Below are 17,437 nucleotides of genomic sequence, written 5' to 3' on the forward strand. Positions count from 1 at the left end.
TTTTGTAATTCAACGCAATGTTCCATTGTTTTAACAACCGGTTTGCTGTTCGTCTTTGAAAAAAAAATGTAAAAAATAAAAATCTTTAAAACTATAAAACTATCAAATCAAATAATTATAATTTTATAATGATATTTTTTTACCATGTCACTTTGTAAGCAGTGTCTCCAGTCATCACAAATGAACATTGGAACTGAATGTATGGTCTATATATAATTCTATCATCACTGACTTTGTCTTCTCTGTGTTTTATTTCTGGTATTACCTTCACATTGTTGTAATGAACTGATAAAGTAAGTATATTATTATTATTATTATTATTATTATTATTAATATTATTATTATTGTATCATACTTTGGGGACTTTTTTGTTGAAAAAGTGTCAGAGTTAAATCGTATACATATACATGCACAGTGCGGTAACTGGAGTGCAGGTATCAGTTACACGCACTCCAGATAATGCCCGTTGATCGGTTCATTTTTGCTGGGGTTTACTTATTGTGACGCAGAAATATCATATTCAAATGCTCGTTCATTGGTTAATTTTTTCTGGGGTTTCATATTATGACAACAGGGAACGTGCTGTCATGTTTGACTATGATACAAAAGAAAAAGAACACCAAAACACTCGTACAAAATCAGATAGCCTCGTGTTTCGGTGCTCTTTCTATTACTTATTATTATTATTATTATTATTATTATTATTATTATTATTATTAAAATTATTATTATTATGTAATTAAGGTTTTATCTTGATTTTACTGACATATTATGCTTCCTAATGACACAGTTGGGAATAACTAACAAAGAATGAAATGTGTGTTTTATAACAAAATGTGGAAACTATACATAACATTTCACTTTTAAGTATGTGTAAATTGTCGGAAACTTAGATGATGACCGCGGACACATAATTTTCTATCTAAGCACCATGGGTTTTGTGATTTTCAATTTGTTAATGATTTTTTCCATAATTTTGATCTTTTCCTTTTCGCCTGACATTTCAACCACATTTCAGACATTTCTGTATTGATAATGGTCAATCACAGAATAAATTAATTATATACATAATATGATATTTGTAATAAAACAAAAATGTCCTTATCTTAGAAAGTGTACGAAATGTTTTTATAATTTGAAAAGGATACGGTCCCTAGTATTCGAGGCACTATATTGGTTGTTTTCTCTTATAAAGTCAGAGTGGATAACGCGTTGCAAAAAATGCTCTAAGAAAAGGTTAATTACGAAAGCGGCTTCTTGATAAATTCAATGTTATCCGAAACAAATCGATCTCGATGTGGATCAAGATTCTTTACTTGACTATATCTCATTTGAAAGAAAACTTACTGAGACAGAAATGGTGATAATAGCGAAAAGGTGATACATCAAACTGGATTTTCCCATCACATTTTCTTGCATAAGCGTAAGTAGTACAATACTCTTCATAATAATATTCCCCATCATTATAGTTATCGTAATAATCATAGTCTAAGTTGCGTTTTTGTACGTAGCAAAGTGCATACTTGACAGGAATATTTTCTGGTATATCTAGAGACATTCTCTCTGAAAATAAATGAGACATTGATGATACACTCATCTCTGTAAATAAATAATTTCTTGAAAGTAATAAGGCATTTTCTTATTATACAGAGAATTATGATAAATGAAAATATATATTTACTTTTCAACGTTCCTCGGCATAAACGTGCATATAAGAGGACAAATGGCGGTTCCTAGCCGATTATATATATGAATATATACATATATGATATTATTAACATTTGTATTTATATCTAACATAGTTTGATTGTTAAGCAAGTACTAATCATATTTTTTGTAAGTACTTGACTATTTTATCAATGTACCTTTCAGAAAGAAACCGTCGCGATACCAATCATTGATACCGACACATTCATCGAAAATCTCATCAACATCGTCATAGGCAGGTATCACATACTGTTTCCCGTTTTGATGAGCGTCTAACCATCCAAACTGGATACTATGATATGACAAGTTTAGGAACCCGTCTGTTACATTTCCAGCAGAGTAAACAGACTCAGATGACTGGCAAGCTGAAAATTATATTCATATTTAGGTAAACAGGTTTTGGTATACACATTCAATGACAGTGTTCTGTTTTGATCTTTAAATTATATGTCAATTGTTTGTTACCCGTGTTCACAACAAAATTGATTATATTAACAGTATATGGTGTATCTACACTATGAATTTATTCGAACATGTTCTATTGTCCAACAGAGCCGGTGGGAGAGGGCTATGATGGAAATAACTGTTTTTGTATTTTCTGATCGCAAGATGTACAATTGACCCAATTTTGCTTTCTAATCCGAACTCAGATACACAATCCTTCAGTTTATTTGCGAGATTTTCACCAGTGTGTCTCTCTTGCATTTCGCGAGTCATCAACACGTTAACTAGATTCCATCACCCAGTCATCAGTAAGATGATGTTCAGTAATAGTCATGTAACTGTCAGTAGCATTAGATGTCCATGTATCAGCGGTGAGCGAAACTGATTGAACACTTTCTAGGTTTTTGACAAATGACTCTCTTTCGTCATCGTATCTCTTCTCAATACGCGATTTTACTGTGTTTCTACTCGGCAGTTTGTACTCTGGCACTACTATCTGCAGCAGATTAAGAAATGCTTCACTTTCTACTATACTTAAAGGTATATAGTCCTTTACAATCATTTGCTACAGCCTACAATCATGTTTGCTATAGCCTGTGTGATTTTTTCACTTTGCGTTTCAGTTATTTTATTTTTCGTGTTCACAAATATGTCCATTGAGTGTTGTTTTTGTGTGTCAGAGATTTTGTTTTCAGAAGGATGCTTTAAGCGTAAATGATTTAGCATGTTTGTAGTACCACCAGTATACGTCATTTCACAGCTACATAATGTACATTTAACCGTCTTGCTATCAGCACAGCGTTTGAAATATTTCCAGGCATTAGATTTTGCAGGCGGCATTTTGACTCTTATGGAAATTTTAATATCTTATTCTAAGCAAAAACTTTATCAAGATATAAAAAGTTAATGATATTTCTGGATTTATATGCTTAAAGAAGAAAAGGGAGTTACTCTCCTTTATTGAGTAAAGAAAAACAACGTATAATTTGGTCTAATTACAACCTTTAATCTAACATTCATAATAACAATCCGGCCCTTTACTGTTTCAAAACGGTTACCTTAAAACAAGTTTCGGCTACAAACTGTTACACAATTAAAGGTCATTAAATATCATAAGAGGCCGAATGATGTAAGCGACACAGGTGTTCAATCCCATGCGCGTGTCAAACTGTTGATCACTCCTTATGGTTACGATGGTCAAGGATGTTTTTATTGTATTTTACAGGTATTTATGAAGATACATGTATATCTCCGAATTTCTGAACTAACTGGACACCAATCTCATTAAGTCTAAAATAAATAGAAATTTTATTTTTTTTTTCCGAGTAATCGAATATCAATTTTGTTAACCGATATTCGGACGTTCGATCGAGTACTCGGTTAACCGAGTACTAGTTGCAATCCCTAGTAAATACATAGCTAACATCCACGGTCTAACACAAAATTTCCTAACAGACCTAACAACGCAAAGTAGTTCTCACTCAAAACTGCTTAAAAACCAGCAATTTAAAAGACAGAATAATTTTTAATGTAGGCATTTAACGAATTAAAGTGCATTGAAAGTTCAGATTAGTCAATAGAAATATGAGGTTACAATCACAAATTTCGCGGATGAATATCATTTTAATCAATGAAAATGCTATTTTTAGCTATGTCGATTACTGAATACTCCAGGGCGTAGTACACAAATAAAACTGACTGCCGAGTAGTGGAATATATGCATGTCGGACTGTTTTGGCGAGAAGATTTTCGCTAAATTATTTTTATCAGTGTGAAACAGGTTTATCGTGAACAAAATACCTCGAAATTGATAAGGATTACAAACACGAAATGGAAATTCTCAATTTAGAATTACAATGTATTTGTTTTTATTCAGGCTACATATTACGTATTACTTCACCGTTGTGCAGGGGTATCGCGCTCGTATCGCGCTCGTTTAGGGTGTGAGAGGCCTAAGGTTCAAATCCTAGTCGAGGCAACTTTTTTTTTTGACGTGTCTTTTTTAAGGAAGTAGCCACGATATGCAAGAATAAAGTGTGGCTGTCTAGAAAAAATGATTTTTGATGCAACTCTAGTCATGCAAAATTCCATATGTATCGATCTCAAACTGTTATAGAAAAAAAATCTTAACGCAGTCGCTGCGTAAGATGAATTTTAGTATATAAAAATAAACTTATTTAGGAAAATACATACAGATAGTCAGTATGATTTAGATTGCAAAGATCAGAAAATACCACAAAGCTTGCAGCCCTTTGATTATATACGGTCTTAAAAGCTGGCAGGAATCTTTATAACGAATTACATCATAAATCGACTGAGCCGTGCATATAGATTATATATACTTCACGACTATCCAATGAATGAAGACGTTACAAACATGCAGTATTATAAATATCTATAATATATTATGAATGTTTAAAGAAATATTTAATTATTTGAAAAGAAGTTTTATTCTAGAAAATATGATTTTATAATTTTTACTTGACTTTATACTTACAATCCGTATAAACTCTGTCTGCAAAATAATAAATAAAATGTTTTAGAATTTTTGACAGCAGAAAATTTAGACTTTTGAGATATTTTACTATATTCACTAATAAAAAGAGCTTGCACCTTGCCTCATAATTCACAACAATAAATTGTCTATTAACAAAGGTAACATCAGAGGCTCGAGATGTAAACATTCTTTTTTACATTTAACATATATAAATATTTAACAGTATTAATGGTTAAAATAAAAATTTTCTCGCAATAACTTGTTTTCCAATTTGTTTTATAAATGAAACAAAACGAAAGTATACCAAAACAAACGTAAGTATCGTAGTAAACGTTGTAGTCATAGCCCCATGGAAGTCTGTATAGTAAATGACCGTTACAAGTTCTCATTTCCACAGTGACATTGCTAATGCATTCATCAGTGTGATTCCATATGCAAACTTCCGCGGTAATAACATCCTCGCCTATATCAGCCATATCCATGTGCTTCTCTGATATGTAAAAACAGATTGTATCATAATTTAGGAATCTTTCTTTGAAAATGTGTCAAAGTTAAAACGTAAACATATATACATGCTAATAGTACGTTATCTGGAATGCAGGTAGAAGTTACCAGCACTCCTGAGTATGCCCATTGATGTGCTCATTTTTTCTGAGGTTTACTTATTGTGACGACAGGAAAAAGGATAGCGGTAGAAATATCATATTCAGGTGATCGGTCGTTGGTTACTTTTCCTAGAGTTTTATATTGTGACAACAGGGAATGTGTTTTTATTTTTGCCTATGATACAAAAGAGAAATAACATCAAGTCACTCGGCAATCTTACTATACTCAGATAGCACTAAGTTCCGATGCTTTTAACAGTCGACAGCAGCTTGTAAACTTGCCTTAACAAGCTTTTTAATTTTGAAACGTTCTTGTTTGCAAATGAATCACGAATCAAGACATAGATAGCCTCACAGGGGCCAGCCAGAAATGTCGAGATATGAGATGAAATGACCATCCCAAGTCCGATTTACGGCTTGACGTCGATAGAATACCAGAGTATGGCCGACGGACACACATATACCAGTAAAACACGGGCACACCATTTAAGAACGACACATTCTTAAATTTGTGTCGAACTTGTTTTGTCCACAGAAGTAGCTGCGGTTCCGTGATTACGGTTATTCTGGCTAGCCAGAATAGCCGGAGATCGTAATTTGAAACTACATTATTACTATTATTATTATTGTTATTATTATTATTATTATTATTATTATTATTATTATAAACACAGGTTTAACTGGTCCAACTCTGGCTAGCCGGTTCAGCTGAAGTAGCCGGACTAGACAAAAATGTTCCTGCTACTCGGGCTGTTCTGGCTGCCTGGCTAACTTCATAATAACTTTCACAGATTTCCTTATCTCAAAATACAAATCTTAAGTTGCTATAACAACAAAGATAAATACTGGTATACGTTAATGATTTTTACGAAATAGCATTACAGAATCTCTGATACTATGAAATGATGCATATTTCGTATTTTCTCATACAAAAAAAAAAAAACAAACAAAAAACAACATGATAACAATTACCATTTAACACGGCAAAATAACTGTATGGCCATTTCGAGCAATTTGTGTTCATATTTTCCCTCCACGGAATTTGCACGCGACCTCCCCAAAATGAGCTATTGCCCCAGTCGTTATTGTAGATATCAACATACCAATTATGATACGCGTAGTTGCCAATATCATGCACGTAACCTAAGTTGTCACATGTTCCACTCCCTGTAATGACGTAGAATTATACAGTCATTTTATTTGATCAACAAAGGAAAATTTAAGCTGCAGTAAGAACAAAAATGGATTTAATACGAAAGTGTGTTCATGTTCGGAAATGATACAATACATTATCTTAAGATTTGCAAATTGGTGTACTGTAAAAGGGCGTCTGCATAGCGAAAATGCCTTACTGACTCAAATAGACACAAGAAAAGCATTGATGCAAAGCATCAAAGGGCGTCCAAGCAAGAATGCAGCAAGTGAAGATGAACTAGTACACATATGATGACAAGATATTCTTATAAACTACCAGAAATGTATACCACTTATGAATGAGCGGACGAAAGACATTGTTCATTATGAACTTTGATTAGCATGCTAGAGATTAGAATATTATACAAATATGGACTTTTTAGCTGTTGAATATGATGTGATATGTACTGAAAAAATTAATATTGACCGAGGCGATTGTTATTTCTTTATGATCGTGGTTATTAATAGCAACGGATATACATGTATGCAATCATTTATAATCCATAAGTGTAACGCATGATCAACACGTTTAAGTTAGTAAAAATATGACACTGGTTATATTACCATGTTGATAATGTTGAGCATAATTGTTTATTATACAATAATTGTAATATCTATTAATTTTAATTAAAAAAAAATACAAATTTTATGAATATTGTTTTCTTTTATTCTTTTTTGTGTTTTATGTGCTATTTTAATACTGAGTTTTTACTACTCTTTTTTATTAAAATTGTAAAATAAATTTTAAGAATTCAATTGTCATATTGACCGACGATTATAAGTCAAAGCTTAACTGGAAAAAGTCAGTAAATTATGGTTTATCTTTCAATATATAATATTGCTTATTCTTAAACCATGTACATGTACATTGTATTTTTCTTTATCATTTTTTAAATTATCGATCAACTGAATAATTCATAAAATCTAATTTGTAACTTTGAATAATTCCTCGGCATCTTTACTAAACACGGATAACAAATTGAATAATTAAATAAAATGTTTCAAAGTTGATAATGTCATTTTAATACCATAACAAATGTACCTTTTTCTCAATTATTGTACATATCACGAATTTATATTACATATAAATCCGTGTACATATTTATTGTTTTTATCTCATATAGATAAAATGAAACATGCTATTGTTGTTTTTTTCTAATTGTAACGATATCAAACATCTACTCCAAAACCGGGAGAGACCGGACAATAAACGTATGGTACTATTCGCCGGTCACTAGTAAATCCTGGTCAAAATAGACCGGGAGAGACCGGCAATTTACCGATAGGAGTGATAAATAGATATATCTATAAATAGGTTTTTGGAATATTTAGGTCATCAACTGATCATTCTAGGATACATGTACAACAATAACATACCATGACATGATAACCGACTGTGTACTACAAAATGAGAAATAAAAAACCCCGAAGAGCGCGATTTATTGACGGAAAAGGTTATTTCATTTGTAAATGTTTGCATTGCGAAAATTCATTGTAACATATCGCGACATTTCATTCTTATTTAATAATCAAGCACCCTCATACCGATCGGAATTTTCGGCTTTTATTATGACCGACTAAAAGGCTCGAGAAGTTGCTGTCGCCCTTTCACAAAATCTGATCTCATTCCATAAGAGCGCCGCGCTTCGGCGCGGACGCCAATCATTTGAGATAAATCAATATTTTACATACATGTCGCAGAAGTTACTGCAGCAGCAGTGGTAGTCAGAAAATCTGATGTGGAATCTGGTGTTATGTTTGCAGGTGAAGACAAGTCTGGCGTTTGGGAAGTTGATGTATGCTCCGTTGTGCGATCAGTTGTTGATAAGGCTTGATATAATCCTATAAATAGAAATGAGTTTGAAGTTTATATTATTCAACTAAAAAGATAATAATAAGTTAAAAATAACGTTTCCCATAATATGACTTTTCACTCATTCTATTACGATAGTTTGGGATTTAATTCTTGAACCGCCCGGTTTTATGTAACAGCAACGTTAGGGTAAGGGCATGATACTCCTCTCAGACGCGGTTAATTTAACTTATTATCTTAATTGTCAGAACATCCGAACTGTTCGCAATATCATACCAATTTTCAATGACAAAATTATGACATAAAATCATAAGAACATGTATACTGAAAAAAGTTCAAGTAATTTCTTTCAAGCCTCAGTTACTGTCATTAACTGAGCAAAGGGTTGGTATTTATTAGTGAAAATGCGTTTTCAATAACAAGACATGTTTTCAATTCTTTCCGTTTAATATTAACACTTACAAATAAAAAATTAAGACCAAATTTGTTTTCCCCATTGTATTAATATATCACATATTTAGATTGAATTTAAACGTAGAATTTATAGGCTATCAATATCGACACTACAAAATAAAAGAATTATTAAATATACATTGAAGAAATTCACTCACCTATTTTGAAGCAACAAACTATCAAAATAAAATATAAGCCATGGAAACTTTGCACTTTCCTTGACGACATTTTGTCTTAATGGTCCACTATGGCTTGGTAGTAATCTAGGCGTTTCAAACACTTATATATCTATCTCATAATTTATGGTCAAATACTGTCATCAGGGTTTTTATAGTTTCTACTTCACCTTTTAACGACATTTAAAGTTGGGTAACAAAAATGCATTCATAAATATAAAGTGTAAGAGGAACGAGAAACTGTATTTATTTAACCATGATCAAATGTTCATGTACACTTGTAGCGCCGATATATGTCCAAACGTCGAAAAATGTCCAACCGACGATAAATGTCCAAAAATTGACGATAAATGTCTCAATCGCCGATAAATGTCCAAAACTCCTTTAACGATAAATGTCCAAAAATTAACGAAAAATGTCGCAACAAAATAGGTGCTCATAAATGTCCAAATCGGTTAACGATAAATGTCTCAACTTTTCATATGTTAATTTGTAATTTATTGTATTGGATACTGTAACAGTCTATCCAACTAACCTGTGATTTTACCCTCTGGTTTACCCACCGTAGGGAACGTGTTACAGTAGCGCGTTTTTCAGTTACAGTATAGAATTTTCAAGATGGAGGATTATTTATGGTAAGAGAGGTAGGTGATTTTTATTCAGGTCCATACTACAAGTAGTTTAGTTTCTTAAAGATGTTTTTGCTTTGCTTGTAAGGAACAGAATCCGGTATCTAGTCATATATTTCTTCAGAGCCTGCACCGTATTTTTCTCCCATTCCGACATCATTTAAGCATGCCTAGATAAAGTAAATCTACAAAACGTTAGTCCTTTGTGTTTAGAAACGTTCATAAAAGTAAATGACCAGTTGAACCTATTTTCTTGTTGGTTAAATGCCTTTGAAAAAATAAACAATGTTACAGTATTCCATCTACCATAATGTATTTTGTTACGTTTGGCGTTCTTGGATTTTAAGTTTCAACGTCACTGAGGTCATGTGAAAACATTCCTGCTTTAGTGTTAAGACCCCAGATACCCTTTGTGAAACATTTCAGACACGAGCGGGCACCTGACTAGAACCACCAACCTTCCGTAAATTTATAGCTTGATAGATTCCCCACATACAAAGAACCCAAAGTCATGATTGGATTTCAACTACAGCAGTAAATGAAAGATGATTTGAAGTCGACGGCCTTATCCTGACTATGTCAATACTATGTACTTCCATCAGGCTCACTAGAGCAGATATTGTAATTGTCTGACCTTAACTTATACTCTATAACTTTCAATATTATTTTATTTTTCATAAACATGAAAACTGCTATACAGGATGTCTGAAATAAAAAAAACGACTTTTAATTTAAAAATGACAAAATAATCGTAACTTCAACAAAGAAGCATTCGAAATGACGCCATGATCATAATTTGATTTGAATGCTTTAGGTTCGAGATGAGAAGGGTCTTCAAACATTGCCTGTTTTCAAAATCTATGTTTTGGGTTTTCGTATCCCCGATTACAACCGAAACCATTTGAAAAACTTAATTGGCTGCGCCTCGGGGTAATATACAACTTCTCGGGTTGACAATATCCTTCTATCACCCCGACAGCCATATGCTATTAATTTTTTTTTTAATACATTTGGGTGACAAATTTTTAAAAAACCCAAAATTCCCTATAAATTTTAAACCCGGATTATGAAATGTCACGTGACCTATTATGATTTTTTAGCCCCGGGGGCCCAGAATTTTTACGCCGGCAGAGTATGGCCGGGAAAGGGGGATTAAAAAGGCCCTGAAATAAATAATTTTCCCTCGGGTGGAAGGGTCGGGGGCCAAATTTTTTTCATTTTGCGGGGGGATTTTTCCCCTTTCCCGGCCCTACTTTTGCCGGGATTAATCTCTTAAAAACCGAAAAAAAAACTTAGGTTCCCAAAAAAATTCAATTCAGATCAACACTTTAAAATTTCAGCGTTTTTGAAAAACTGTAAAAAAAAAAAATGTTAAAATTTATTTTAAAAAAGAAAAAACAAAGACAGACATATCGTTTTTTTCTTCATTAGAAAATAAATAACAACAACGAAATCAAATTATTATAATTAGTATTAATGGATGCAAAATTACAATTATTTTTAATCATCTATCTATAAATTTTCATATGTAGTATTTTTTATACACGTGCTGAACATGTACAAGCTTGTAACGGTTTCGGAACGAACTTTTCGCTTTTTCCACGTGGGATTCTTTGCTAAATAAAGATTTTTTATAAACTATTTAAATTGTATTAGTATGTATATTTTGCATTATGTCAACTGTTACTAAGGCATTATCGCTATTATGAATACAGAGTTATGTAAGAGTTATGTGCCCAAGGGTGATATAAGAAATATTCCCCGGGGAATATATTCTAGGAGGGTGATATTCGATCAGAACACATTGTAGGCCCTAAATGGGAGTTTTACGTTGAAGGATATATTTAGGAATAAAATATATATTTAACACATGATTTGTCGGGGTGATAGAGGATATTGTCAACACGAGAACTGGTATATTAACACCGAGGCGCAGCCGAGGGGTATTGCCAGTTCAAGGGTTGGCAATATCCCCTAATCACCCCGACAGCCATGTGTTATTTATTTTATTATAAACCGAAAAAAAAAAACTCTTAGGTCAGCAGTCCCTTTGCCTGAAAGAAAAAACAGATCATCACTTCACAATATAAGCGATTTTTGATTTGTAAATGTTCGATATACACAAAAATAATATAATGTATAATAGATAAAAAAGAGACAGACAGACAGACTAGGAAATAAAATTAATATTGTGCTAACTGGGTACCAAAAGGCATTATCGCTTTAATGAATGATTATGAAGAGTTTTTGTGCTCCAAGGTGAATAAGATTTATTCCCCGGGGGAATATATTCTAGGAGGGTGATTATCGATCAGAACACATTGTAGCCTATGGGAGTTTTTACATTGAAGGATATATTGAGGTATAATATAAATGTTTAAATGACACTATCATATTTGCAATTATAATGTTACTATTCGAATACTGTGTAATATTTATTTTAATCTGTTGACAAAAACTTAACATTTCTTCTCCATTCGAAAAAACGTTATTTTTGAAATCATTACAATTTGTCAATGAATAGTAGGTGTTTTGTATGTAACGTTATGTGATATATAATCGATATAATATGGTACCCCTGTGCATGCCCAGTGTCGTTGACGTTCAGCAATCATCAGAAGAGATTTCAAGAACACAATTCTATGGATATTCAAACGTACCAAATCTAAATGTAACAACCATTTTTGTACGTAAAGACAAATTCATCAACTGTTAAGAAAATTATTAGTTTATGTGCATCAAACTGAATAAATGAATATGGTAGAAAGAAATAAGCATACCTCTTTTTCTGTCCAAAATGTTTCACATTTTCAAGTTATATTAGTGTTCACTATTAATCAAACTGCGCTTTAGTCGTGAAAATAACTCAAAACCTGATTTAATACATTCTCAAAAAACGTAGAATAAATTAATTCGACTAGACTTCAGCAATTTGATGGTAGAAGCAAGAATATAATTTAAATATAGATGAATTATTATTGTACACAGACCACTTGCTCATTAGTCAACGTTTTATTCTGCAAATCATTTTCAAAAGTACATGTACAAATGATGTTCTGTATACCAAAACTCATATTTATGATACTTTTCAAATCAATACGTATCTTGAAATCCAATTGATATACATAATGATTTATGTAATTATTGTATATTTTATTGAACAGATCACCTATAACAGTGATTTGACGGGTGATTTGCTACTCAAACCTTCCTCGGGTAAGTCAAGGAAGACTTTCAAATATGAATACCAATTCTACACTTAAGTTCATTTTGACCAAGGCGTCCTCAATTCGTCCTTAAGGAAGCCTTTCCCGAGTTTGAGTGGAGGTTGAGTTCGAGTGACGACACTGAATATAGCTATAAGTGTAGAGTAGTGCAATGCAGATGTTAACAAGATATGTTTGTAAAACATGTATGCCCCCCTTTAACACAGCCAATTAATATTTATAAAATTAGATTTTTAAATGTGTAGTAAAAAATGCAATAGTAAATTTTGTTATGAAATACATGTATATCATTGGTCATGGGGCAGAACCAATTATGACCCATTGGGTCATGAATTGAGTAAACCCTGTAGTTGTCAATGAGACAATGTTACACACAAAATATTCTTCTAAAAACAATCCTTTTTCCTGGTGAGGTCCCTGGTGACTTATCTTTGACCTACTGGACCTCAAATCAATAGGGGTCATCTACTAGTCATGACCAACCTCCACACAAAGTTATGAGGACCATCAGCACAAAGCATTGTCTAAGTTATTGAGCGAAAATGGCATGGTCTACGGACCGCAGACCCGACCAGACGACCGACATGGGCAAAGCAATATACCCTCTTTTTCTTCGAAGGGGGGGGGGCATAAATAACTTATTTTATTTGAACTTTTTTATCGGGTTGGTTGCCCATATGACCCCAACGTCTCCCTGGAAGCATTGTAAGATAATTTTTTTTTCGGGGGGAAAATGAAAGAAAACAGAAGTTTCCCGAGGGAGGCGACCCTGGCTTTTTTTGCCCCGGGGTAAAGCAAACCCGTACAATGGGACCCCCGGTTTTTAAAAAAATTTTTTTCCCTTTAATAGTAAGGGGGATTGACTTTTTAAACCAAAAAATCAACTTTTTTTCAAAAACATTTTTTTAAAAATTTTTTAAAATCTCACAAAATCCCCCAGAATCCCGGGGGTCCCGGTTTGGGTTTACCCGGAACCGGAACCCAGGTACGGGCCGAACTCGGGCGGCCCAAAGGGCCCGGGGTGTCAAGGGGGTTGCCGGGGGGTCTGGGGATTGTCGGCAATCTATCTGACCACCGGGGCCCCTTTTCCCGGGGGCAACCGGACCCCTTTCCCACATCATCCGGGGCTGTGCTCGCATGGATCTCAGCTTTTATGATCTCATTGATCGAAGACTTAACAGCGTTTGAATACCGTGTTAGGTCATCCGTCGTCCACTTACTATCTGCATTATCCGTAGTTTCAACTGGACTTTGCATGCTGATGGCCCGGAGTTCATCCTGGTTGTTATAAGTATGGAAATTGGGTATATATCGCCGTAGTTTTTACCGGAGTTATTGAGACTGCAACAATATTTTCATCCCGGATCGTCTGGGGTGGTCCTGGCCTTTGCCGGGATGCTGGTTGAGAACGCTTACTTAAATCGGTAACTTTTAATCCCTATGGAAACCTTTATAACTGGCTGATGCATTACTGTTGATCATTTGAAATAAGTGCAATTAACATATGAAAAGTTGAGACATTTATCGTTAACCAAATTGGATATTTATGAGCACCTAATTTGTTGCGACATTTTTCGTTAATTTTTGTACATTTATTCGTTAAAGGAGTTTTGGACATTTATCGGCGATTGAGACATTTATCGTCAATTTTTGGACATTTATCGTCGTTTGGACATTTTTCGACGTTTGGACATATATCGGCGCTACAACACTTAAGCCGCTACAATAAGCATCGCTTGTCTTTAACTAGGAAATCTTTATGGTTCACGTATTGGCTTAGGAACTCTGGGGCCAAAACGTTTAAAAACAATAAAATTTGATATTCTTACGTAAATAGTACAGCTGCGGCACTAAACTTTTCTGGATAAATGTTTCCATTTTATAGTAGATTTGTTTCTCATTAAATGTAAAAGAAGTAAGTTTAGAAAATACTGTACTGGTATTTTGATTACTTTGTACTAAAAAAGATAAGGGTAATTTACCGAGTGTGTTACTGTCGTCTGTTAATACAATTAGTAGTGTTTCTGTTTCATTATTTCAGATTAGAGATAAACATATCATCTAAAAGGCGATTACTATACGAATGAAAATCATATGTATATTATGATTTCTGCATTGCCAAACAAACCCCAAGAAACAATTAATATTCCTGTTATATATTGACTCTCTATTGGTCAGCTAGTATTAATTATTAGCTGAAAAAGCCCCACCTAAATTCACCCCCGGGATCACCTCTTGTAGTTTATTGTAAATAGAAATTTGAAAAAATTATTTATTTTGTATTGTTAAAACTCTCTATCTTTTACCCCAAACTGTAGTAAGCGGACATTACAACCTTAAATTCAACAACGGACTTTTTAAAGGGTTTAAGACCCAAAAATTAAAAAATTTAAAAATTTTATTAAATCAACACCAAAGATGTTCAGCTGAGCTATTTGTGTTTTGTTAATGTCGCCAGTCCTTGGGATAGTTATTTTTTTACAATATTTAACAATACTTATTTTTATCCACTTTAGATTAACAGTTTTCAATAACAAAAAAAGATTAAATTTATTATCATTTTCACTTATGATTTATGTCATCAGAATAAATTGTTCACTTTAAATCAGACTGGTACTGGTATTGCAGTATGTTCTGCATTCAGTTTGCAAGTACTGGTACTGATACGGAATTACTTCCAAAATATAAGTACTGGTACTGCAGTATTGAATGACTTCCAAAATATAAGTACTGGTTCTGCGATATTGAATGACTTCCAAAATATAAGTACTGGTACTGATACGGAATTACTTCCAAAATATAAGTACTGGTACTGCAGTATTGAATTACTTCCAAAATATAAGTACTGGTACTGCAGTATTGAATGACTTCCAAAATATAAGTACTGGTTCTGCGATATTGAATGACTTCCAAAATATAAGTACTGGTACTGCAGTATTGAATAACTTCCAAAATATAAGTACTGGTACTGCAGTATTGAATGACTTCCAAAATATAAGTACTGGTACTGCAGTATTGAATTACTTCCAAAATATAAGTACTGGTTCTGCGATATTGAATGACTTCCAAAATATAAGTACTGGTTCTGCGATATTGAATGACTTCCAAAATATAAGTACTGGTACTGCAGTATTGAATGACTTCCAAAATATAAGTACTGGTACTGATACGGAATTACTTCCAAATATAATTACTGGTACTGCAGTATTGAATGACTTCCAAAATATAAGTACTGGTTCTGCGATATTGAATGACTTCCAAAATATAAGTACTGGTACTGATACGGAATTACTTCCAAAATATAAGTACTGGTACTGCAGTATTGAATTACTTCCAAAATATAAGTACTGGTACTGCAGTATTGAATGACTTCCAAAATATAAGTACTGGTACTGCAGTATTGAATGACTTCCAAAATATAAGTACTGGTACTGCAGTATTGAATGACTTCCAAAATATAAGTACTGGTACTGCAGTATTGAATTACTTCCAAAATATAAGTACTGGTACTGCAGTATTGAATTACTTCCAAAATATAAGTACTGGTACTGCAGTATTGAATTACTTCCAAAATATAAGTACTGGTACTGCAGTATTGAATTACTTCCCAAATGTATGTACTGGTACTCTATGGAGGGCGTTCGTTGCCAAAATTCCAGACATGTAAAGTGTTCCTTTTTAAAATGACTTTTGAAAATGCGAACTTGTATGCCTACCATTTTTATTGTATGCCTCTTAATTCAATCTTTTAATTGAAGGTTACTGCCTTTATATAACAAGTTTACATATATATCGTAACAACTGACCTAACATCTAAAACGACAACAAATTTACAAGTTCGTATCTTCCATTGCATGCAATACATACGCATGTTTGCACACTTATAGATCTGTAATATACAAATGTAATGTAAAACTCGAATACGGAAAATAGAGTTTAAGAAAACGTGTTACAAGTTGTAGAACTACAAGAGTACGTTAACACAGTAACATGTTTAAAATGACAAAAGTAGATTCACAAAGTTAAACGATTTTAAGTCAAGCATAACGCCCCGCCCCTCTCGGAGTATTTACGACCTTTTATTGCGGACAGGTATAAAACGGCACCTCTCCCATATTTTTAAATAAAACTGAAGGACAACATACGGCATTTTTCATACTATATATATGTTGCATTTGTTACAAAAGTTTTGTCACTAGCAACATCACTTGAAAATTGCTGATTTTACCATTTATGATGAAGATAACTTGTGCATTACCTTATTATTTAACATCGTGTTCTTATCAGTTACAAATTATTTATCATTTTAGTGATTAGCCTGTCCGTGCTATGCCTAGTGCCCTGGCCATGTGTTTTGTTTGGGGACCGCCTGGGCTTGTTGCCACTTGTTCTTGTTGCTGGGTCATGTAGGGTTGCGTTCATTGAGCGCCGCCTTTCCTTGTTGATCTTGTTTATCACGCTCATTCTCAATAAAACACAGCATTTGATGTTCCACTGGGTAGCTCTTATACGAAGGTTTTTCTTGAGGTCAAAATGTCGTTAGAAAGGTGGCTGCCACTTTGTCTAATAGGGACACTCTCAGTTTTACATTTCTATCTGTTATTTTTCTTTTACAAGTACCATTAATGCCCTAAAATGTAACATACGTTACTGTCGCCACCTAGAATTTTCAACTTTGAAATTGTGTTTCAG

General features: G+C 33.3%; 2 protein-coding genes across 3 annotated transcripts in view; both read right to left on the bottom strand.

Annotated features, from left to right (window-relative positions):
• LOC132728093 (uncharacterized) overlaps nt 1–2,159 on the bottom strand; it is a 35,279-nt gene extending 33,120 nt beyond the window's left edge. Inside the window, exons 1-3 of one of the 2 annotated variants that reach the window (XM_060713704.1) lie at nt 1,866–2,159; nt 1,348–1,563; nt 144–285 (exon numbers count right to left, since the gene is read on the bottom strand). In XM_060713704.1, the coding sequence (XP_060569687.1) occupies nt 144–285; nt 1,348–1,558 (353 nt within the window). In that variant the 5' untranslated portion in view covers nt 1,559–1,563; nt 1,866–2,159. The remainder of the gene's footprint in view (nt 1–143; nt 286–1,347; nt 1,564–1,865) is intronic. The other variant, XM_060713705.1, reaches the window with a different exon arrangement.
• On the bottom strand, nt 1,849–9,143 carry LOC132728104 (uncharacterized). Its single transcript, XM_060713717.1, has 6 exons — nt 8,872–9,143; nt 8,140–8,289; nt 6,226–6,420; nt 4,953–5,138; nt 4,649–4,666; nt 1,849–2,072 (listed from the first exon to the last, which is right to left on the bottom strand). The coding sequence occupies exons 1-6, from the start codon at nt 8,939–8,941 to the stop codon at nt 1,849–1,851; spliced, it is 843 nt and encodes a 280-aa protein (XP_060569700.1). The 5' UTR covers nt 8,942–9,143.
• Between the last annotated feature and the right edge of the window lie 8,294 nt (nt 9,144–17,437).

This window comes from Ruditapes philippinarum, unplaced genomic scaffold (genome assembly GCF_026571515.1).
Source record: "Ruditapes philippinarum isolate M1 unplaced genomic scaffold, ASM2657151v2 ctg5901_1_1_1_1, whole genome shotgun sequence".
Classification (NCBI taxonomy): Eukaryota; Metazoa; Mollusca; class Bivalvia; order Venerida; family Veneridae; genus Ruditapes; species Ruditapes philippinarum.